This window comes from Westerdykella ornata, assembly GCF_010094085.1.
Source record: "Westerdykella ornata strain CBS 379.55 unplaced genomic scaffold EI97scaffold_4, whole genome shotgun sequence".
Classification (NCBI taxonomy): Eukaryota; Fungi; Ascomycota; class Dothideomycetes; order Pleosporales; family Sporormiaceae; genus Westerdykella; species Westerdykella ornata.
Window position 1 is genome coordinate 733,946 of NW_022986854.1, and position 21,334 is coordinate 755,279.

General features: G+C 52.5%; 9 protein-coding genes and 1 non-coding gene across 10 annotated transcripts; 4 read left to right on the top strand and 6 right to left on the bottom strand.

Moving 5' to 3' along the window:
- Nucleotides 1-175: 175 nt before the first annotated feature.
- EI97DRAFT_372284 (uncharacterized protein) lies at nucleotides 176-493 on the bottom strand (the record flags this gene model as incomplete). The annotated part of the gene is made up of 1 exon (XM_033795339.1): nucleotides 176-493. The coding sequence occupies one exon, from the start codon at nucleotides 491-493 to the stop codon at nucleotides 176-178; it is 318 nt and encodes a 105-aa protein (XP_033656407.1).
- Nucleotides 494-3,655: 3,162 nt separating this feature from the next.
- EI97DRAFT_353867 (uncharacterized protein) lies at nucleotides 3,656-4,123 on the top strand (the record flags this gene model as incomplete). Its single annotated transcript, XM_033794875.1, has 1 exon — nucleotides 3,656-4,123. A coding segment is annotated over one exon (468 nt), but the record flags the coding sequence as incomplete, so codon positions are not given.
- Nucleotides 4,124-4,847: 724 nt separating this feature from the next.
- Nucleotides 4,848-5,923, bottom strand: EI97DRAFT_431118 (uncharacterized protein). Its single transcript, XM_033797854.1, has 3 exons — nucleotides 5,497-5,923; nucleotides 5,163-5,440; nucleotides 4,848-5,105 (listed from the first exon to the last, which is right to left on the bottom strand). Exons 1-3 carry the CDS (start codon nucleotides 5,657-5,659, stop codon nucleotides 4,998-5,000), a joined length of 549 nt encoding a protein of 182 aa, XP_033656409.1. The 5' UTR covers nucleotides 5,660-5,923; the 3' UTR covers nucleotides 4,848-4,997.
- Nucleotides 5,924-6,299: 376 nt separating this feature from the next.
- EI97DRAFT_371916 (uncharacterized protein) lies at nucleotides 6,300-7,262 on the top strand (the record flags this gene model as incomplete). The annotated part of the gene is made up of 2 exons (XM_033795319.1): nucleotides 6,300-6,773; nucleotides 6,837-7,262. The coding sequence occupies 2 exons, from the start codon at nucleotides 6,300-6,302 to the stop codon at nucleotides 7,260-7,262; spliced, it is 900 nt and encodes a 299-aa protein (XP_033656410.1).
- A 271-nt stretch (nucleotides 7,263-7,533) lies between these two features.
- EI97DRAFT_456306 (S-adenosyl-L-methionine-dependent methyltransferase) lies at nucleotides 7,534-8,511 on the top strand (the record flags this gene model as incomplete). Its single annotated transcript, XM_033800714.1, has 2 exons — nucleotides 7,534-7,777; nucleotides 7,877-8,511. The coding sequence occupies 2 exons, from the start codon at nucleotides 7,534-7,536 to the stop codon at nucleotides 8,509-8,511; spliced, it is 879 nt and encodes a 292-aa protein (XP_033656411.1).
- A 1,718-nt stretch (nucleotides 8,512-10,229) lies between these two features.
- Nucleotides 10,230-12,032, bottom strand: EI97DRAFT_363207 (uncharacterized protein; the record flags this gene model as incomplete). The annotated part of the gene is made up of 1 exon (XM_033794981.1): nucleotides 10,230-12,032. A coding segment is annotated over one exon (1,803 nt), but the record flags the coding sequence as incomplete, so codon positions are not given.
- Nucleotides 12,033-12,464: 432 nt separating this feature from the next.
- On the top strand, nucleotides 12,465-14,027 carry EI97DRAFT_431123 (MFS general substrate transporter). Its single transcript, XM_033797855.1, has 3 exons — nucleotides 12,465-13,514; nucleotides 13,578-13,675; nucleotides 13,739-14,027. The coding sequence occupies exons 1-3, from the start codon at nucleotides 12,657-12,659 to the stop codon at nucleotides 13,890-13,892; spliced, it is 1,110 nt and encodes a 369-aa protein (XP_033656413.1). The 5' UTR covers nucleotides 12,465-12,656; the 3' UTR covers nucleotides 13,893-14,027.
- Nucleotides 14,028-14,922: 895 nt separating this feature from the next.
- Nucleotides 14,923-15,000, bottom strand: EI97DRAFT_t29. The gene has a single exon. It is a non-coding gene; the product is annotated as a tRNA-Gly (tRNA).
- A 943-nt stretch (nucleotides 15,001-15,943) lies between these two features.
- On the bottom strand, nucleotides 15,944-16,718 carry EI97DRAFT_393659 (uncharacterized protein). The gene is made up of 3 exons (XM_033796287.1): nucleotides 16,322-16,718; nucleotides 16,132-16,255; nucleotides 15,944-16,064 (listed from the first exon to the last, which is right to left on the bottom strand). Exons 1-3 carry the CDS (start codon nucleotides 16,431-16,433, stop codon nucleotides 15,989-15,991), a joined length of 312 nt encoding a protein of 103 aa, XP_033656414.1. The 5' UTR covers nucleotides 16,434-16,718; the 3' UTR covers nucleotides 15,944-15,988.
- Nucleotides 16,719-17,339: 621 nt separating this feature from the next.
- EI97DRAFT_372095 (uncharacterized protein) lies at nucleotides 17,340-20,644 on the bottom strand (the record flags this gene model as incomplete). Its single annotated transcript, XM_033795330.1, has 6 exons — nucleotides 17,340-17,650; nucleotides 17,706-18,132; nucleotides 18,183-18,238; nucleotides 18,289-18,370; nucleotides 18,550-19,896; nucleotides 19,952-20,644. 6 exons carry the CDS (start codon nucleotides 20,642-20,644, stop codon nucleotides 17,340-17,342), a joined length of 2,916 nt encoding a protein of 971 aa, XP_033656415.1.
- Nucleotides 20,645-21,334: the final 690 nt, after the last annotated feature.

Below are 21,334 nucleotides of genomic sequence, written 5' to 3' on the forward strand. Positions count from 1 at the left end.
TCAATCTTTCTGTCACCGTGACATCTTCAGATATCATCAAATCTGACACATGAGCTTGTGCCCACTTAAGACGAATCTGCTGATTAGCCTCAGTAAGAGCTGGCTTAGCTCGAGCTACGCAGCATGTATACCCTCTTCTTCGTAGAGCACTCCTGATTGTGTATTCACCAACACCCTAGTGCTCAAAAGGGCCCTGAGCAAGTTGGAGATAACTCATCTGTCGGGTGTTATGGGACGATCGGATATATGCCTCAAGCTCATCGACTTGGGTATTAGTAAGACGGGGTGGATGATCAGAGCACTTTTTAGGTGTAACAGAGCTCCTAGTTATTGCATAACCAACTTGTCTTCTTGTACAATTAAGCTGGTTTGCAATAAACATGTAGCTGTGGCCTGCTCGATGCAGGGCGTGGGCCTCAATAATCTCATCACGAGAGAGGTATCGGTGGTGAGGAGGCGTAGATGGGGCTTCAGTAGATAGGGCTTCAGGCATTGTGTTGATGGTAGGTGATGGGTATAATGCACAACGTGACAGAGCTACACAGAGTTCTATACAAGATTAGGGGTACAACTTGTATTTTTGTCTGAATAACATTTAATTACATGGCTGAGCACCCCCTGTCGTGCGCGGACGAGGTACACTACTTCGGCTGGATACCACAGTACTTTTTGCTGTGACGTACTGTGGTATCCGGCCGAAGTAGTGTAGCTGGTCCGTGCACGACAAGGGTACTCGGACCATGTAATCAAATGTTATTACAGACAAAAATACGAGTAGTGCCCCTATCTTGTATAGAACTCCACATACCTCTGTCACATCGTGCATCTACCTACCATCAACACGATACCTGAAGCCCTATCTACGCCTCCTCACCACCACCACCGATACCTCACTCACGATGAGATTGTTGAGGCCCACACCCTACATCAAGCAGGCCATAGCTACATGTTTATTGTGAACCAGCTTAATTGCACTAAACGACAAGTTGGTTATGCAGTAACCAAGAACTTTGTCATGCCTAAAAAGTGCTCCGGTCATCTGCCTCGTCTTACTGATGCCCAAGTTGATGAGCTTGAGGTGTACATCTGATCGTCCCGCAATACCTGACAAATGAGCTATTTCCAACTTGTTCAGGGCCCCTTTGAGCACTGGGACATTGGTGAATACACAATCAGGAGTGCTCTACGAAGATGTCAGATGGTAAGCCAGTTTATGGACATCCCATCTGGGATGACTGAAGAGGAGGACTGGGAGAAACTGTCTGTACCGGTACTGTCTGAGGATATGTGGCTAGTGATTTTGCAGTGGCTAGTGTTCTGCACAGCCTTGGTGCCCAGAGAAGGAACATCAAAACCGGTGTCAGGCCCCAGCCTCACCCACACAAGTACACACCTGAATACAATCAGTCAACCCATCCTCATTCAATCTTTCTGTCACCGTGACATCTTCAGATACCATCAAATCTGACAGAAGAAGAGGGTACAGACACTGCATAGCTCGAGCTAAGCCACCCCTTACTGAAGCTAATTGGCAGATTCATCTTGAGTGGGCACAAGCTCACATCAACTGGCAGCCGTGGGAGTGATGGAGGATCTTATGGAGCGATGAGACCTGGATAACTGGTGGGCAGCATCGAAAACAATGGGTTACAAGAAAGCTAGAAGAGGAGCTTGATGATATGTGCTTGGTGGATAAAATTCATAAGAAGCATGAATGGATGTTTTGGGCATGCTTCTCAGGCATGTCAAAAGGCCCTCATCTCTTCTGGGAGAAAGAATAGAAGTCGATCAACAAAGAGAGCTACTATGATCGAATTGTGCCTCTTATTGATGGCTGGCTATGCCTGAATCCTCACCTTAAGTTCATGCAAGATAGGGCACCTGGGCATTCAGCTGCATATATAATGGAGGAGCTCTCATCAAGGAGTATCCACCCAATCTTCTGGCCAGCATTCTCTCCTGACCTAAATCCGATTGAGGCTGTGTGGAACAAGATGAAGGACTATATAGAGCAATTCTACCCTGAGCAAGAGGGAGGGAGGCAATTTATGTATGATCAACTGCGTACGGTGGTTCAGGAGGCATGGGAGTCAATCATAGTGGAAGTGCTTCGAGAGCTCATTAATAGTATGCCAGCTTGTTGCCAAGCTGTGATTGAGGCAGAAGGAGGTCACACGAAGTACTGAAGTTTGTATGTAACAATAGACAGATGTGGAAAAGTGTCATTTGAATACATGAGCTAAACACCCCCTGTCGTGCCCGGACCAGCTACACTACTTCGGCCGGATACCACAGTACTTGTACTGACGCGGCCCTAAGAGTCCCACCAATCTCACGATGAAGCGATACGCACATTGCATCGAAGGATTCCAGCTCAACTGCTTCAAGTTTGAAATGGAAGGTGAATGGAAGACACAGATCCATGATCATCTTGAAGTTTACATCTTCTCTGCACGTTAATGCCTTCACGACCGGGGACTCAGACACGGCAAAGGTTGGAGTCAGATCAGCGGATCTCGATCCTAGATGACGTGTATCTGAAGTGACACCGAGTATAACGGTTGAAAGTCGAACCATCCAATTGGGCGTTGCCTTGAATATCCAGGACTAAACCAGGTAGTGTAGTTCGCATCCTAATCGGGTTCCGAAGCAATTCCACAGTCTTATTCGCATTAGACTTCTGGTTTTGGTTCGCTGGGCTTTTTCAAGGACCCTGTGCGCACCGAACTGAGTTGAGAAAGATGAGGAATTGGCACGGGCGGAACCGTCGTATAATGTTTGCCACTGTGAAGAAGTACCCAACCGTCTCAGCATACTAACTACGCACGTGCGAAGTACTGGAACTTGCCGGAGTGGTAAAACCAATTCGGAAGGTCAATATCTAGAAATTACCAGGCATACTCGGCTCTACACCTACTGGCAGGACCATCACACCGAGGTGGGGCCGTAGTGAAAGGGTCGGTATAGCAAGGAGAAATCCAGTACCCTGTAAATGCGACTGCACAAGGTCTGCAGTTATACCAAGGGTGAGCTCCTTCATCGTAATCATGTACTCACATATACTTGACAGTCTACTCCGTATTATTATGGGTATCGGATTTTCTACTGATAGGTCAGGCCTCTAGGTTCATAGAGAAGTTGATTTCACTTACCCACCTGCAACCTCAATGGTAAAAGACGAATCCATACAAATCAACCAGTCCGTACTTTCCTATTGGCAAAGCAATATAATATTTGCAGCACTGAGTATATTGCAACTGTTGGACTAACAAGGAACAAGCCCTGGGTGCATTAGGTCTAAACCCTTGCGTCTCACTTCACTGCAGTGCAATCACGTCAAAGGCAACCACGGGAGAGCGCTAACATAACATACGGCTATCCTTGGGAGCGGACATTGACGGTGATATTCCAACTAGACAAGCTCACCATGCAGACATGAGTCGAAGTAGGAAAGTTGCCGAACAGCTGAGGGGTACAACGGGCGCTGCTTTGCGTCTAGATGCCAAAGCGGACAAAGATCGCTCCCTACGGATATTTCTCCGGTTCCTCTTCAGATCGTGAACGCATAAATACCTATGTAATAAGGGCAAGGAGCCAGCTCTTCACCAGTCCCGTCCAGAGCATCCATTCACTCCCAATATTTCAAACTTCAATCATGCAATTCACCGTCGCCCTTCTCACGCTTGCCAGCCTCGGCCTGAATATTCTTCCTGTTCAGGCCGCAGCAGTTCCTGTCGCCGGCTTGGCTCGCCGCGCCGATAATGTCAATCGCCGCCACGTCTACGCCTTGGATGATGACGAGATTGCGCACGAGAAGCGCCACGTCTACGCCTTGGATGAGGACGAGACTGCACACGAGAAGCGTCACGTCTATGCTTTGGACGACGACGAGGTCGCCCACGAGAAGCGTCACGTCTATGCTTTGGACGACGACGAGGTCGCCCACGAGAAGCGTCATGTCTACGCCTTGGACGATGACGAGGTCGCACACGAAAAGCGCCATGTCTACGCCTTGGACGATGACGAGGTCGCACACGAAAAGCGCCATGTCTACGCCTTGGATGAGGACAAGGTCGCAAATGAGAAGCGCCATGTCTACGCTTTGGATGAGGACGAGGTCGCCAACGAGAAGCGCCACGTCTACGCCTTGGACGATGATGAGATTGCGCACGAGAAGCGCCACGTCTACGCCTTGGACGAAGACGAGGTCGCAAACGAGAAGCGCCACGTCTATTATAACGAGGCCGACGACGTGACTACCCATTAAGTCGGAGGGGACAACAACGAGAAGCGGCCCGGCTACCGCTCGGCTGCGTGTGATTGAAGTCTCCCAGGAGCAAGCGTCACAAACATCTACAACGTGTGTCTCACGGGCGACGGCCGTAACACACCATTGGAAGACATGCCCAACTCTTGTTTCACTCACTTTTGGATCCCTGGCTGCTAAGACGGGTACTCTCTTGGGTAGTGTCCAACTCACTGCTCGTCCCACTGGGATTTTTGACGAGACCGGCGGAGTGGGAGAGCGTTTATTGGCAGCGACTGATTTTGGCAGGAGGGTTGGGTTCACGTAGCCTCTAACCTCTCTACTTTAAGCTGGGAGGTCTGTACTTTCTGCGAGGCTATCACTTCAATCAATCACTTCCCTCCATTTAGCTGCTCATCTCCTCATGTTCGTGATGCTCTCATTTTAACTACAGGTCGGGATTCTTCCTTGCTCGGTATCCCAGGTGCATTTCACTGTAAGGACGGCAATGATGAGCTGAATGAGGAGGAAGATGACCTGTCAGAGCATCGCTCCCCTGTGGGTTTAATTGAATGTATTTTAAAATATACAATAAATGACTCCGGGGACTAATATTACCATTCATGCGCGCAGCAGGGTAGTCGGCTGTACATCTCAAGTAATCTTTCTTAAATATACTGTCCTCTCGAATTGCTATTTAAGCACCAAAGAAGTTGTACCAACACTTCAACCGGCGCCCAAAATCCTGTATCTACAGATACTCGTCCGGCATCGGTATAAGCGTCTCATTGTTGGCCGCACACATAGCCGGATGCTCCTCCGGCAAAGCCTCCATGTCAACCATCTTGACATCTACGCACTATTTCTAGCATCAGCATATGCTCTAGCTATTTCCAAGGCAGAGCAAGTAACTGACATGGTGTTGGACATTGCCCGTGCTCGGATCCCTCGCCTCGAAGTACATGACTCCCATCTCGTTTTCCTCGGTCTCAAATGGAATCGTGACGTTCAGACAGAGCTGCCCCGAAGGCTGGATGGGCACATCTTGCAGTATGATCAAGGGGAAGTCGTCTTTCTTTCTCGGCACTCTCTGTCGGGTATACAGGGCGGTTACAATGTCTCCGGGATGGCCGGAGAATGAGAGGAAAGTGCGGGACCGGCGGGCGTATTTTCCGGGGTTGTGGACTATCTCACCTTCTCTCTATCAGTCTAGGTTGCTTATTGCGGGACTGAAGAGGGGAAACATGTACCGCAGAAAGGGTTGTACCGCTCTATCTCTGGTCGGGTCTTGGGATTTGCACCGCGGGTTGCCCATGGATACTGGACGTGGAAGCCCGCGTGCGCGGCGGATGTGAGGTTGATGCTGAGGGCAAGGAAAAAGGTTATTGCGGTGAGGGTGAGGAGGTATGCCATGGTTGCCAGAGGTCAAACGCGGCACGGTGCGGACCCTTGGGAGAAAGAGTGGAACATGAAGTATGCTCAAGTGGTTGAATGCCGCGTGCCAGTGTTCCCAAAACGGCTGATCGGCGATTTTGGTTGATACCCTGGGTAAGAGAAAAGACACCATGTTAGGATTAATATCGGCCCCTGCTCTTTCTTCACTATTCATGCCGCCGAGGTGAATGACGTTGGAACCGCGTGGATGCTATGCATATCTACCTGGTTGTCTACTTGGTAGGTCGCATCCTAGGGTTTGCAGGCCGATGCCCGACGTTGAAACAAGCATACCGGTATACAGGGATAGACCCGTCAAGGGAGGCCCTGGTCAGGTTTTCCGTGTGCGAGAATCAAGCGATGCGAGGATCAAGCGATGCGGGAATGGCGCAGGGGTCTGCTGCAGCACAGGCACATTGCGTACCCTAGGATAATCGTCCAGGGAATATGCACTGCTGACAAGGGCCGAGGTACCCTATCGATTGACTCCTACTCTGTTACTCTCTCTGGCGGATGCGTGCGGGCGGCAATGGCTAAGAGGCGTCACTGCTTTTGCGATGCCTTTCCTCACTGCCCGCCCTCAGTCCTCGCTCTCTCCGGTCTTTGACGGCATCTCTTTATGTTCTCCTCCAAAGCAACCTCCAGCTCGCCCAAATACGCGCCCCTTGCGCCACACGACGATGGCGAGGGCTCCATAGCAACTGAGAAGCGTTCTTCCTCCTCGGACGACCACGACGACCACTCTGCCCCTTTGCTACAAGCCTCAGACAACATCCCCGTCGACACACCATCCAAGCCGTCCCAGCTGCCCAAGCTCATCATCTATCTCTCGTTCGCCCTAGCGATTTTGTCAACAGTGAATGTTGCTCTCCTTCCCGCAACACTGTCCAAGTACCGCGCGTACCCCTTCTCCGACTCGGAGCTCGAAGCTCTCCCTTATGGCAACGCTAGCCTAGGACTGGAGAGGGCAGCAGAAATGATGCCTGCTCCCCAGGTCTATCGCCACTCTTGGCCGGATAGAATTGTGCGGGTCAGCCGGAAACTGAAGAGTGCCGTGTGGGGTCATGGAGTGCAGGTGTATATTACAGTCGAGGTGCGTACTCCGTGACTTTTACGCCTTCACCTTATGTTTGCAGCTGCTGAAGTGTAAGAGCAGGATTCGACAATTATGCGTTTTCCTATCCCTTCTACTGGCGCCAACGCCTGCGCACTCTCCTGGCGGCCATCTCCCGAGCTGTCTGCGCGTGCAAAGGACGTCACAACCAAGGGAGATGTAACGGAAATCGAAGTCTGGCAGCTTATCGCACCGTCGGTCACGTCCGCCACCGTATCTTCCCGCAGTCTAAAAGAGCTCGACTATGATACTTTGTCATACTCGAGCCTTCCCGTACGCGGAGAGCTGCTCGGTGTGCTAGATCTCACGGCCAAGCCGAATAGCACAACAGTCGAGTTTGCCTGTCCCAGCGAGGCGGACAATCTGGTGGTGGAGCTGAGATGCCAGCGCGTGGCGTGTCATGTGAGCTATATGCAGATTGATATGGCGCCAAGGGTTGGGTTTGAGTTGGTGAGGAGGAGGGAATGAGCCGGAGTGGGCGGCTATGCCGGTTTCTATCGGTGTTACTGTTCAAGTAGGATTCACCCCGCCCGTAGGATTCATCCCGTAGAACCCATTCCGTATTGTAGCCCCATTGGCAGGGTTTCGAAGCTGCGAGTCGACGCTATCACAAAAGAGGATGTAGATCATTGTCAGCATGGGGTAACCAAGCGGCCAAACCGTCAATTAACCTATTCAATACTTGCCTTCATACCCTCCTCAACTATCATCTAGCTGACGCACACCCATCGAGCACACCATGTCCACTCCCCTCGGCGACGCCGCCTCTATCGCCTGTCTCTCCTTACACGACCCCACCCGCTTCAGCATCCAGCACTCACAAACCCTTCACCACCTGGCGCTCGTGCAGCACTGGAACATCCCCAATGGCTCAAAGGTGCTGGACCTAGGATGCGGGCAGGGAGACTGTACGACTGTGCTTGCCTCCGCCGTGGGCGAGCAGGGAAGTGTGGTAGCAGTCGATCCGGCGGAATTGGATTATGGTATGTGCTCTCGCATTTCTGTTTTACCCTGCTGCCTGTCCTTGTGGTGCCCGTGGATAGCAAACATTGGAAGCCTGACACTGATGCTATTGCTTGCAGGTGCCCCATACACTCTCGGCCAAGCACAGAATCACATCTCGCAAGGCCCGTTGGGTAGCAGGATTACTTTTGTCCAACAATCGCCCCAAGATTACCTCTCCTCGCTCCCAGCCAGCAGCGAATCCAAGGCCTTCGACGCGGTAGTGCTGGCCCACTGCCTATGGTACTTTTCCTCCCCATCACTCATCCTTGACACCTTCCGCGCCCTCAAGCAGCACAGCAAACGGCTCCTCGTCGCCGAGTGGTCATTATCCGCCACGCACCCGTCTGCCCAACCTCACGTCCTAGCGGCGCTCACCCAAGCAGCACTCGAGTGTCATAAATCTAAAAGCGAGTCCAACGTGCGCACAGTGCTGAGTCCAAAGCGACTTACCGAGCTGGCACTCGCTGCTGGATGGCAGTTGAAGAGTGAGACACGCGTGCAGCCTGGGGAGGGGTTGCTGGACGGACAGTGGGAAGTGTCTGCTTGTCTTTCCGACTCTTTTGGGAGGGAGGTCGTGGAGGTTGTAAGTGACGAGAGGGAACGAGGCGTGATTCTTGCGTTGAGGGACGCGTGTGAGGCGAGTTTGCAGGCGATTGAGGGCGGGAGGAAAGGGGTTGGGGCTATGGATGTGTGGGTTGCGAGTTTTGTCTGAACGGGCGAGCTTGGAATCATCTATCACGCCCCGTGCATCTGTAACCTGGTTCCTGAAGACGGCAATCAAGTAGTCGCTTTAATTAGCTATCAACGGTCTCGGAGGAAGAATCGAAGGAGCAGCGGGCTTGCAAAGTCGATGCGCTGGCTATGATGGACCCGCCGTATTGCTTCGGGTGAATTCTGCGAAAGTCCGACCTAGAGCATCGTCTAGAAACCTCGTGGCTGGCTATACAGGCACAACAGGCACACGCGTTACTGGGATTGCACAATTACTGGAAGCAATACTTCGCCATAGCCGTAGAGCCACGCACCGCACCTGGTCGCAATGGATGTATGCAAAACCTGGAGAGACATGGCTGTCTACTTCACCCTCGCATATCCTTGCACGCCGGTGAAATTCGGTGAGGATGTCTTTTTGAGGGAGATTTGCGCTTGCTCAAAGCCACACGAAGCGGAGCTCGGATTCCTGGACGACGAACTCGTACTCAACCCGGGGTAGACGAGAGACGGGGTCTACCGCGGGATGGGCCAATCCCACGATCCCAATATGCCCAACATGATCGAAACGGTCTGCTACCCAGGTCGAATCACACGGGCGTTGAACGCGCCACGGGGGCCAGATTCCCGCAGTGGAGTTCTTCTACCACGAACAACTACTCTGCAACGACATTGAGACGCGCTTGTCGAACTCGCAGACGCCGAAATGGGTCCATGCCACCCAGTTCAACTTCAACCCCCATTTTACGGCGCTTCTTCCCTGGCGACTTCGAGATGGTGAAAGCTGCCGATATCCCATGAGCTACCTCAATTCGCAAATTCCCGACCCAGCCACCGATCATCTCGCTCAACGTCAGTCAGCATCTGGATTCCGCAGCCGGACGAAACTCTGTCCCCGAAAGGCATTGCACATGGTCAACGTCCGAAACGATGAAGGGATCAAGGTCTCGGAGATGTTATCGACGATGGGGTAGACGTCCAAGGTAGCCGCCGGGCATAGGCGTTATTCGGCGAAACAGCTACGCACTGCCATGGATGTTTGCCCTTGGGACCGAGATGTGTGGATTGCGGACGGGGCACTGAAACTCCTCATCTCTTTGCACCCGTTTGCTGGTGGAGGGAGGAGCACGCAGAATCTCTGTTTTACTTCTCTTGCATGCATGCACTTCCGGGAAGAGAGAAGCGGATGGCGCAATGGATTCGGATGGGCATGTTCAGACGGCCAACCCCCGTTCCGCAAGAGTAACCCACTTTCATCCAATTCGGTTGTCTTGCTCCAGTCATCCGTGACGCCGTGACAGCCCCTATACCCTTCTAGCTCAAAATTGAGGTACTCTTCCTATTTCTGCGGAGAGTTTCTCAACGCCCAGGGAGGCAGGTTACTGCAGATTGCTTGAAGCTCGTTGGGGCTCCTCAGCCCTTCGGTGATTACCCAACCTGATCCAGTCCCGCGAACAACTGGTCCCAGTCTTCCGTTGTTGGCATGGTGTTGAGAAAGTCCTCCCAAAGTCCACTCAGCTCAAAGCCACCGTTCCCCCAATCATCCCCGAAGACAGACTGATTCGGATCCGTTTCGGTGTGCGCCGGAGCCGCCGGAGACGCCGCCGCGGCAGTGTAGACGCCGTATGCGTCGGACACGTTACTGCCACGCTCCATGACCTCGCCAGCGTTTCGCTCAGGGAGACGGCCATGGGAACCTTCAGCCGCTTGGTCCTCCAGTCCCTTGACGCGATATCGCTTGAGCACAGCCGTCAGCCCATGACCAAGGCCCCGAGCCACGATTGACTCCTTGCCAGCCGCGGCGAGCAAATGGCGGGCGCGTTTCAGTTCCTTGTGGATCTCGTCCATGCCCGCGTGGGTGCACTTGGGCATCCGCTCAGGGTCAGACGAGCCTTTGGCAGCCAGCGCCAAGACGGCGCAAGCCATGAACATGTGGTTGACGACGGTGCCTAGGCGGTGTATGGGCGGGCCGTGGGTGCTGCTGCTGTGTTGCTGTGGGTGATGCCGCTCCGCAAGTGATTGCTCCAACCACCCCGTCGAGATGTCGAGCACGATTCGCGCAGATCGTAGACAGATTTCACGCGATTTACGGTACCGGTACCCCTCGTCGTCGTCCTTGCAGAGAAGAAATGGCCGGTGGAGACGTGCGCGCCGGGAGTGGAAGCCCAGGTGGACGAGGGCGCGCTGTAGAGGCAAGAAACGTGGGGCCCCTGGCGGCATCGGTGCGTCGAGGGACATGAACGGCGGGAACTCGGCGAGGGCACGCTCGAACAGGAGGTCCAGTGCCAGCACCTGGTCGTAGTTTGCGTCTTCTACATCCGGCAGGCCTGGCGTGCGCGCATCGACGACGGCGCGGCAGACTTCGGCGAGCCGGATGCGATGAAGGAAGCAGCTCATCTGCGTCGGCACGGTCTGTGGGTGGGCCCAACCATCCACCTCGACGGCCAGTTTGGCCAAATCTTCGTCGTTGAGGTTGCGCGGCTTCGCAACGTTCATATGGCGTGGGTGGATTGTGTATGTGCCATCCAAGGGACCGCCATTCAGGGCGAGCATCCAGTCCGTGGCCGTCACATGCCACCACAGTCGGCGCTTGATCTCCCTGGTGGCATGGTCGTCCGTGGTCGAGTCGACGAATCCGGGGCTGTCGACCAGATGCACGCCCATCTCGCGGCATGCGGCCACGGAGCCACTGTGCAGCAGTCGGAATCGCGTTGACTGGCCCTCGGCATTGTAGACCAAGGCGGCGACGATGGCACGCGCCTGGGCTTCCTCAAGGCTGCTGGAGCCGGCGCGTTGGCACTTGTCGAGCGCGTCCAATGCCGATTGTCGCCATGTGAGAGAGGCCTGCGCGGCCGACTCGAAGCCATGTTGGCAGGTTGTGGCGTCGTTGGAATTCCAGAAGTAAGCGCTCGTAGCGGATATGCTGAGGATAAGAGCAGCGTGAGCCAGGTTGACTTCAGTATCGCCTCCGCTTGCGAGCTGCGAGTAGAAGTTGCCGATGAGCTTTTCGGCCACGGCCATGTGGACAATGGGGAGAAGGTGGTACGCGTTGTCGAAAAAGTCGTGCAGCAAGGAGAGAGCGTCCGTCTGGGAAACGAGCCATTGTGGATTGCTCCCACTAGTGGTATCGGGAATAATGTGAGACGCATCCAGGTAAGGCCCAACACTGTCCGTGGCAATGGTCTGCTGAGAGTTGTAGGCCGAGTCGAGGAATTTGGCTGCCCGATGGCGCTCGTGATGCAGGAAAGACGGCGATGAGTGGTTTATGGAGGTAGTAGAGACCTTGCTCGAGCCGAAAACCGCCTGCTCCAGCGCGGCGAGCCTCCCTAGAATGGATTCATCTGTCCTGGTGGAGGTAGCATCGAGAGCAACATGAACATTGCTCTGGTGAGTAGGAAGTGGCTGCAATTGACCGGTGCAGTCCAGCCCGCGAGCCCGACAACTGGAGCACGGGTCTCTGCGATCACACTTCAGCTTCTTCTGCCGGCAAGAGTCGCACGAAACCTGGGGTTGGCGGCGGGAAGCTGGAGGGCGCGATTGACTTTGGCCGGGCGAGCTCGAGCTCGTTACCTTGCGTTTCATCCTCTTGGATCTGGCGAGAAGCTCTCCATTGTAGGGAAGGGTACATGTGTATGTAATCGCGGATAATCCGAGCGCCCGGCGGATAATCCGACGCCCCACGTGACATGCACCTCACCTTTTCTAGATAATATATATATCTCTCTTGCAGTGGTTGCGAGTATGCGAACACGTCTCCAGCTCGACAACTGGCACTGCGGGAACAGCTCCAGACGGTCGACTGCTTTCCTTTACCAATTCAGTTGCCCCCACCTCTGATCGAGTACGCGATGGCCTCTGCCACTATTGTCGAGAGTCAGCCTAACCGCATCGGGTAAGCGTATTCCAACGACACACTTCCAAGATTCTAAACACCACCACTCCCACTCTTCCGCTATTTGACTTCGCTAACCCACCAACAGTTTGCGATCCTGGTTGGCCGTGTTAGGGGCCGCAGTTGCCCTTTACTGCACCGTTGGCTTTCTCAATGCCTTCGGCGTCTTTCAAGAGTATTACACCACCCACCTCCCTGACCGTTCTGCCTCGGACATCTCATGGATCGGCTCCCTGTCCATCTTCCTGCTGTACATGGGCTCGCCCTTCTGCGGCATTCTCGTCGACAAGATTGGCCCCAACATCCCGCTCTGTGTCGGCAGTCTTGGCCTGGAGCTGGCCCTGTTCATGACCTCCTTATGCACCCAGTACTGGCAACTCATGCTTGCCCAGGCTCTCCTACTAGGCCTTAGCATGTCCCTTGTCTGCTGTCCGCCGCTGGGAGTCGTCTCACGACACATGCCGCATCGTCGTGGACTGGCTCTCGGCTTGACCATTGGTGGTTCCTCCATTGGCGGTGTCATCTGGCCCATTATGATGCAGCAGCTTCTCGTTCACCATGGCATCAGCTTCGGTTGGACCATGAGGGCCGTGGCCTTCAAGATGAGTCCGCTACTGGCTTTTGCCTGCCTAACCGTTGTTGAGCCACTCGAGCAGCCGTCCCGAGCTCCATCTGGAACCGCCCATGTTACAAGCCATGTCACTCAGCAGCAGCCCATTGAGGAGGCGGAGCAGAAGAAGATGGAGGATGCTGCTGCAGATGGCGAAAGCAAGAAGGCGGACTTGTCGTTTCTGTGGAAGCCCACTTACATCTTGCTATGTCTCGGCTTGGCCGTCATCTACTTTGGCCTGTTTACCCCCCTCTTCTACGTATCCGCCTACGCCATTGACAAGGGCCAATCCCTTTCCACGGCTTTCTATCTTCTGTCGGCCGTCAACGCCTCGTCCTTCTTCGGCAGAGTGGGCCCTGGTCACTTCGCTGACACGTACGGTCACTACAACCTGTTGATCATCTTCACCCTGCTATCGGGAATTGTCGGATTTACTTGGACTCGGGCAACGAGCCTTGGTGGGATGATTGTCTGGAGCTTGGCCTACGGCTTCACCTCAGGGGTATGCTTTCTCCCCCCACTCCCTCCAAATAACTCCATGTTGACCTAGTGGGCATCCATCTAGGCCGTCATGAGTCTTCAGAATGCCTGCGCAGGTAAAATCGCCCCACTTCGCAGCCAGGGAGCCGCCGTAGGCTTCCTCATGGGTTGTTTGTCCATCACGTATGTCTTTCCACTATTCCCACACCCTCCCACCTCTAGTAAACTGATCGCTGCTTGCGCCAGTGCCCTCATTGGAGTGCCCATCGGCGGCCAGATTTTAAAGCATTCGGGGTACCCTGCGTTATCCATGTGGACAGGCGCCACGATTGTTGTTGGAGCCGCCGTTCTCGGTGTCGCACGCTTCACCCTAGATCCCCATTTGTTTGCCGTATTTTAGAGGTAGGCAGGGTGTCCCGTCTCTGTTTGATTCCCAGGTGTTGTTTATTACGGGTGCCCATCCCGGGCCTACAGCCGGAGGTGTGACAAGTAGTAGATAGTCCGTACACAGGAATAGAACTCTACTTCGTTTCTCCCTCTCTTGTTTCAACAGGGATAAGAGATAAGAGCACATATTTTCTCCTTGCGTCTAATACCATGCCTGCCTCTTATGTAGACATCTGCATGTCTACGGACAAACCCTTGGATATGTAACACTAATACTAGACAGAGAGAGTAGAAGGACATAATTAGGGGCTTATGGAAGACTTGCAGGACCTACAGCAGAGGCGGACCTTGCAACCCTAGGAAGATAAGGACTGTTTTGCAACTGCTATGTAACACTGCTGTAAAAGTCGAAATAACTACATGTCCAGCTGGTTTGCATCCCTCCTAGGGCGGTTTACGCACGGCAATAATACGGTCGAGATATACAGCCGCTCGAGAATTGATAGAACACTAATGCAGGCGCAAAGGTCGAGGTACATTTGTGTGCTAAATTTTGCCACAACGGGAAGACTCCTTAACAGAACTACGAAGTAAATAGTAACATAGAGAGAGGCTGTCCACGCATTTGCAATGTAGCGTTTCCAGTCGCGGAAGGTTGATACCCTGGGTATCCCCTACGCCTACCAGCAGCCGGTCAGGCCGTGGATATGAAACCAAAAGCTGTGACGGCAATCCAGACGGTTTCCCGTGACTCGGATTCGGCCGTGGTGCAGAAGAATAATATTAAACAGTAACGTCTCTACGGTAGTATTGGGATACGACGCATACTGCGACATGCAGCCGTTGTCTACCTGTACTTGCCGTTTCGGCGGGATCCGCAGGCCTAAAGGAAAAAAAAAAGAAAAAAAAAGAAGGGAAAAAGAAGGGAAAAAGAAGGGAAAAAGAAGGGAAAAAGAAGGGAAAAAGAAGGGAAAAAGAAGGGAAAAAGAAGGGAAAAGAAAGGGAAAAGAAAGAGGGACAAAAAAGAATAAAAATAAAAATATTGCATCGGCCGGGAATCGAACCCGGGGCTAGCCGACGTCGAATGGCAACGGCTAATTTTACCACTAAACCACCGATGCAGTCATTCCATTGTGATAATTGCATTAATAACATAACTATATAGAACAATATTACTCCCGAGCTCTTTTTTATAGACCCAAACATCCGCACCCCTCCCAAAGCCATCAACTCGTACCGCTCCCTCCTTTTCGCCGCATTGCGCCAATGCAAAGGAACTCGCGGCGATCGGCTTGACGCCCTCGTCGCCGAGTGTCTAGTGTAGGAGTATGTATCATATTCCTACAGAGAGAGAATGAATTCGTTATTACATATACAAGTCCTGACATCTAGTGAACTGCACACAGTCTGGAACACAACCCAGGACTCGTTAGCAGTCCTACCCCAAACCTCGGCATCATCTCCTGCATAGGATAGACGGTAGGTCCAGGTGGTATGTTTATGTCGGAGGTATGAGGGTGGAGTTTGATAAGCTGGACGCCGGATATTGACTGGTGAGTTGGCTACTCCTCCATCTTATTTGCGCATAAACACATGTGTAAAGGGTGCATGGGTTCATTCGTGCTTAGCTAACGCCTTGATCTTCCGTAGTGTCAAGTTCATGGTTCCATATACGGTCAAATTGTCGAGAACGGGAGCCGAGAGGCAGGGTGCCGGCCACGGAGTTCACAAAAATTGCGAGTTCGGAAACGATCATTTGTGTTGATAGGGGTGGCCAGCCGTATTGCACTATGTCGGGAATCGGTAGGGCTGAGACTCGCAAGGGTTAATAGAAGTGTAAAAGTAGGACACTGGTATTACAAGCTACTAATATATCAAGGCACGATCGACTACAAGACTTAGATAACACCCCCCATTATGGAGAGTTCTGCATTTCACAATGTAAAACAAGATGCTAAACATCACATTGCCAACTCTGAGAGCGGATGAACATGAAAGATAGGCATTATGCATATGGCCCAAAGCGAGGGCACCTTAACCTAAAAGGTATCGAAGCCATTCATTCCACCCAACGCCCTCGAAACGAATGTCCGCCACTCAGATGCACATCTACATCTTATCCAACCGCTCCTGCGCCGATTGACGCGCCTCATCGCTCACTTCCGGCTTGGACTGATTAATCGTTCTGTATACGCAAATCCAACCGTCAGCTGCAAACGCTCGATGACAAGATCCTGGAAAACCGCACTCACGATTTCAGCCCCGCTGCAACCCTAGTAGGATCCTTCTCGACCTCCTTCTTCCCGTAGAAAGCCTCCTCGCCTCCGAGTGACTCGAGGGCCTGGCGCGAGTGCTGTTTCGATTCCTCGCTGGTATCTGCGGAACGCGGCGTTAGCTGTCTGACCTGAAAGAGGCCGCAGGGGGGAATATGAATATGCCTACTCGGATTGCTCAGGTTCGCCTTGTAGCCTTTGGCGCGGTTGGTGATGTCCTCGGGGGTATCGTTGATGCCTTCGAGGGCGGCGTCGCGCTTGATGTCGCGCTGGTGAGACATTGTGGATGATACTCGGTGGATTCAATTGAGGAGTAGGAGGAGCGCTAGCGTTAATTGAGGGTTTCTTAGTGCCCCTTATATTTGTGAGAGATGTAGAGACTTGTTCACGAGGAAGTTAGTTGCGGTGGTTTGTTATAAGGGAGGCGCGACTTCCATTGGCGAACTCCAATGTACGTAGATATGACGGAACCTTAAGCCAACTATGACGCGCACCGGCGCAAAGTCCGCTATCCACCGCCCAATTGCACTGGCTTGGTGGCTTTGTTCCTCTGGTTGCGAATTTGGTATTGTGGTACACTATTGGAGTCACCGATACGTCACCTTTTCGTACCTAATTACGGCGATCCCCTGGGCGTTGTGCGTCAACTGCACTCAGCTAATGGTGATGTCTACAGAGTAATTTTCACTCTCGCATGTCGGATACCAATATATTATTACCGTTAAGCATGTACAGGTCTATCTGGAGTTTCTAGTGCCGTTTTAAATATTATAGAAACGCAGCTACGATGGTACAATAATGTTCTCCCGGTACGGCAATAATTCCACTGCATAGACATGCTAGCTCTCTGCCCATGATGTTATCAGAGTATAATCCTCGTAACATTGATGTCCATCCTTAATGTCCTGCGGGAAACACCGTGCTACGAGACACAACGGATTCCTTAGCTTGATGCCGACTAACCTTATAGCAGGGCTATATTATCATATAGCGACTTTCACCTCTGCAGAACCTCCCTTTCTTAAAGATTACTTCGTTTTGTTACCTTCACGCCTGCAGCAAAAGACCTTAATCTAGAAACACGACAAAAGTCGCTACTCCGCTGTTCGTAAAAGATCCATAGTACTACACCGTACCCTATCCCTACCTCTTTCTCAAGTTACTCCAAGACTCCCTACTGAAACTACTCATGGAACATTTTCAAACTTCCGTGCGAGGCCTCCCACCTTCTTCCTGACACGCTCCAACGCCGCCTCTACCCTCTCCCTAAACTCTGGATCCTTCTCACTCTCCGCGATCGCATTCTCATCGCTTAGCATCTTCAAATCCGCCTTAACAGACCCAACCTGCTCGTCTACAATCTGAATCAACTTGTCCTGGAAATCCTGCGCGATGCGCGTAAACGTTTCCTCGCAGAGAAGCCGGTGTTGTACGAAGAGGGACATATCGCCGAATCTGCCTGTAATCAGGCTCTTGCGGCGTTGGTGGCTTCCCTTACCTAGCCAAAGGTGTTAGAAGCAAATGATAATACTGGGCGAAGGGAGCGGGCTTACCGGATTCCAGGGCTGCTTTGTGATAGGTATCTTCCATGAGCTGGCCTATAAATGCCGTTTCGCAAGGCGAGAAGGCATCGGTGTCCAAAGAGGAAAGCTCCTCTTGGAACTCCTTCTCATATGCTCGCTTGATGCCGTGGCGTATAAGGAATTTTCGATGCCGCAGTGTATCAGCGAAGGTTTCCATCGCAGACAATGAGTCTGCTGCATCGCGTGCAATCTTAAAGGAGTTGTCAAAAGCTTCAGCGACTGCCTTTTCGATCGCTTTGACCTGTGCTTCTACGTTCGACTTGAAATTATCCCAATCAGTGGACATATCATCCTTCATGGATTTCATTGCTTCTCCGTTCCAGCTGTGCCTCCCCACGGATGCCGTATAATAGTTTCCACGGTGGCCGCAGAAGGCGCTGTACGCTGCCCAATGCCACTGCAAAATAGTCAGCGAATACGTCTTCGGCCTGAAGTGGATGAACATACACCATTCCACTCTGCGCTTGCGTCTTCGGCAGCGTCGGCCCATTCTTGTTCAGATTCTCCTGGGGAGAGTAAGTATCGAAGTCGGTTCTGTCAAGGTTGGACGTACGCATGCGACGGTAGATTTGTTCGTCGAACAGATCGGCTAATGTGAGCCCCAGGCTTCTGAGTTTAGAGAGTGGAGACGTCAACTAGAACCCTGAATTAGTAGTGCTATATGATGAGGATGGTGCTCGCCCTTCACACCTGGCCAAAACCGGTGGACAGGATAGATGCGGCCGATCACTTTGAGTCAGGCTACTATGATGACTCACATCCGTAGTCCCCAGATTGATTGGAAATGCGTTGAATGAGACTGCAAACTGCTTACCGCATCTAGTTTTCGCTGAATGACACGCACAGCGTCCAGGATCCGTTGTTTCCCGTCCACACTTGCATTGCCGCATCCAGCCTTCACCCAAAGCTCAACAGAACCAAGGAATGCAGGTATAGCGTCCGTGATGAATTCTCTGGCTGCATGAAGACGGCTCTTCGCAACGATTTCAATGCAATAGCGTCGTAGCCCCAAGATACCACTCAACTCGAGGTACGGTAAGGCGGCCTTAGCAGGTTTCTCACGGTTCTCCCAGTACATTGTGTTGCTAACGCAGAATACCTTCAGTGGTTTGGCAGTCGAATGGTTCCGATATTGCTTTTGTAAGCCGACGGACACTTTGTCGTTTCGCAATTGCATGATATAGCGACGTAACTTAAACTTCTTGTCTTCTTTGGATTCCTTGACCCTGGAACGCTCCCGACGTAGTTGTGAATAGTGTTTCTGTTGCTCCTGGTCAAGGTTTCCAAGGTCTTGCTCATATTTATCAATTTCTTCTGAGAGAGAGGTAATCTCCTCCTTGTGAGCTTCTATTTCCGTTTTCATATCCTGGATCGTCCCTTTTTCAGCCGTAAACTCGTCGGCTGCGTTCGTGAGTTGGGCCTTTTCTAGTTCAGACGCCGTGCAAATGATATCGACCTTGGAGACTCCAGCACGGCCGACGAGTTTGACAATCTCTCCAATGCTTTGATCTGTGATGGCTCGCTTAAACTCAGCGACAACGAAGATCTGGTCGCATTGTCGGACATATCTCTCGGTTATAGCCCTGCGAGCAGAGTTGAGATCCCGGAGTCCAGGAAGATCGGCGATGATGAGTCCTTTGCTCAGAATAGCAGCCTTCAGGTACACTCGCAGCTTCCGGATGAAGGGCCAGCAAGTTCGAGACGCTTCATTAGGCGAGGAGGCAGCCGATTCAGATGTTAGTTGTTTTAGCCGCGAAGCGCAGTCTTCAACGTTGCTGAACGATTCCTCACAGTTCTGTCGATCAACCAGCTGTTCTGCCCACTTGGCCATCGTCGCTACAGCATCCTCAAAGCGCATACCAGAAAGAACGATCGGCATTTGTTCCAGCATCTCCTTCTCCTTGAAGCTCGCTTGGAATATTGCTCTGGCAAGATCCGCTTTTTGTTGCAAAAGTTTTCCATCATTTTCGTCTCGATGGTCCTCGTCTGTACGGGTTGACTCATTCTGGAGTGATGGGCAATCCCGGTAAGCTCTCAGTAGTTCCTCGAATTGCTTCTTCAGCTCAGCCAATGGGAAGTAGTCGACCTGAATTTTGAAACCGTCTTTATCGTGGAAGTGATATTCCGTAACGACACATGTACATGCACTGCCGCTGCTGCTCTACTCATCTTGAGGTTAGCTAGGAGGTGCTGATGATGGCATACCAATCGCTTACCGTGCTGGCCAACTTCTCCCTGTCAAGCAAGGAATTGATTAAACTGCTCTTGCCTACACCTGAATCGCCAACAAGCCCCACAATCCGTGCCGATGGTAGCTGGGATTTACTTAGGTTTATGGCCGCTTGATACAGCTGTCCGATGCTTGATCCGTTTTCTCCATCCAGATTCGAACGGGAAAGGAGATCGGCCATGCTTGTCATCAATTTTGTTGCAGTGGCAAGGGTCTCTTGGGGTTCTGGCATGTGAAGCAAGCCCTGTGGCGGGTCTTCATTCTCAACCTGATGGCGATCGCAATTGACCTCTGATCCGGAGCGGCTACGGCATGATGGGGATGGGAGGCGGCTGTCGCGCGGTCCCGAGGCGCCTGGAGGGTCTGCTTGATCAGATGCTATGTGGAGAGCAGTGACGCCACGGACGAGGCTATCTGTTCTGTCGACTGGAGCCCGGCTCGATCCATTCGTAGGCGGCGTCGTGGTGACATGGATTGAGGGCGTAGGCGTACCTCGCTGCGAGGATGAGGTATCCGTTATTGGTACCGACGTGAGCCTCAAGTGATGAAGGCCACCAATCTGTTGTAGAACAGAGTCCTGATCCGAGGCTGGCCAAATCGAATCCGCGTCCGGTGAAGCCAATGGTGTATTCAAGATTGTGCTCGGAGTGCTATGGCGATCGCTTGTCGATGAGAGCATTTTCTCTACTGAGGGTAATGGCCTATCGGGATCATGATCGTTACTAAACGTGTAAGACGGTGTTGACGACGGTGTGAAGCGAGGTGTTCCTGATGCAGTGCCACTCGGAGCTGGCGACAGCCGATCAGATCTGAACAGGCCCTCAAATATTGGTGTAGATCTACGTTCTTCACCGAACATGAATGGCGTTGGCGACGGCGTAGAGCTTGGTGTTCCCGACGTGACAGGAGGCGTTCCATTGGACGCGGGCTGGGCCCCGAAAATGAAAGGTGAGCTGGATGCACGCGTCGACGACGGTGTGAAGCGAGGTGTTCCCGATGTGACAGGAGTCGTCCCGTCTGACGCGGTCTGAGCCCCGGAATTGAAAAAAGGGTGGGATGCGCGCTGCTCTGCAAAGCTGAAAGTTGCGGACGATGGCGTGAAAGCGAAAACATTAGAAGTGGAGCTCGTCGAAGCGGTAGGCGTTCGATTCGACTTTGTGGAACGTCGAGACGACGAGCGATCTTCTGGCTTCGAACGCTATAACGGTAGTTTAGCACAGTCAGATGGGCGTTGATTGCAGGAATACTTGCCTTTGCCACCATGGTTTTCGCCATAGTTTCTGGGGGCAGTTAGGAGAGCCGTCGGCGATGGTAGTTGTACGTGTTTTTGCTTTCCAAATCGAAAAACCCCCAGCTGATATACACCGCA

Bases quoted from the DNA above. Each gene is read 5' to 3' on its own strand.
- EI97DRAFT_431118 (XM_033797854.1), bottom strand. From the start codon at position 5,659: ATGGCATACCTCCTCACCCTCACCGCAATAACCTTTTTCCTTGCCCTC. The intron at 5,441-5,496 runs GTACATGTTTCC...GATAGAGAGAAG, and splicing joins GCGGTACAACCCTTTCTGCG to GTGAGATAGTCCACAACCCC. The intron at 5,106-5,162 runs GTCAGTTACTTG...TGCTAGAAATAG, and splicing joins CGGGCAATGTCCAACACCAT to TGCGTAGATGTCAAGATGGT.
- EI97DRAFT_431123 (XM_033797855.1), top strand. From the start codon at position 12,657: ATGGGCTCGCCCTTCTGCGGCATTCTCGTCGACAAGATTGGCCCCAAC. The intron at 13,515-13,577 runs GTATGCTTTCTC...GCATCCATCTAG, and splicing joins CCTACGGCTTCACCTCAGGG to GCCGTCATGAGTCTTCAGAA. The intron at 13,676-13,738 runs GTATGTCTTTCC...TGCTTGCGCCAG, and splicing joins ATGGGTTGTTTGTCCATCAC to TGCCCTCATTGGAGTGCCCA.
- EI97DRAFT_393659 (XM_033796287.1), bottom strand. From the start codon at position 16,433: ATGTCTCACCAGCGCGACATCAAGCGCGACGCCGCCCTCGAAGGCATC. The intron at 16,256-16,321 runs GTAGGCATATTC...CGCGTTCCGCAG, and splicing joins GGCGAACCTGAGCAATCCGA to ATACCAGCGAGGAATCGAAA. The intron at 16,065-16,131 runs GTGAGTGCGGTT...TTGCGTATACAG, and splicing joins GTTGCAGCGGGGCTGAAATC to AACGATTAATCAGTCCAAGC.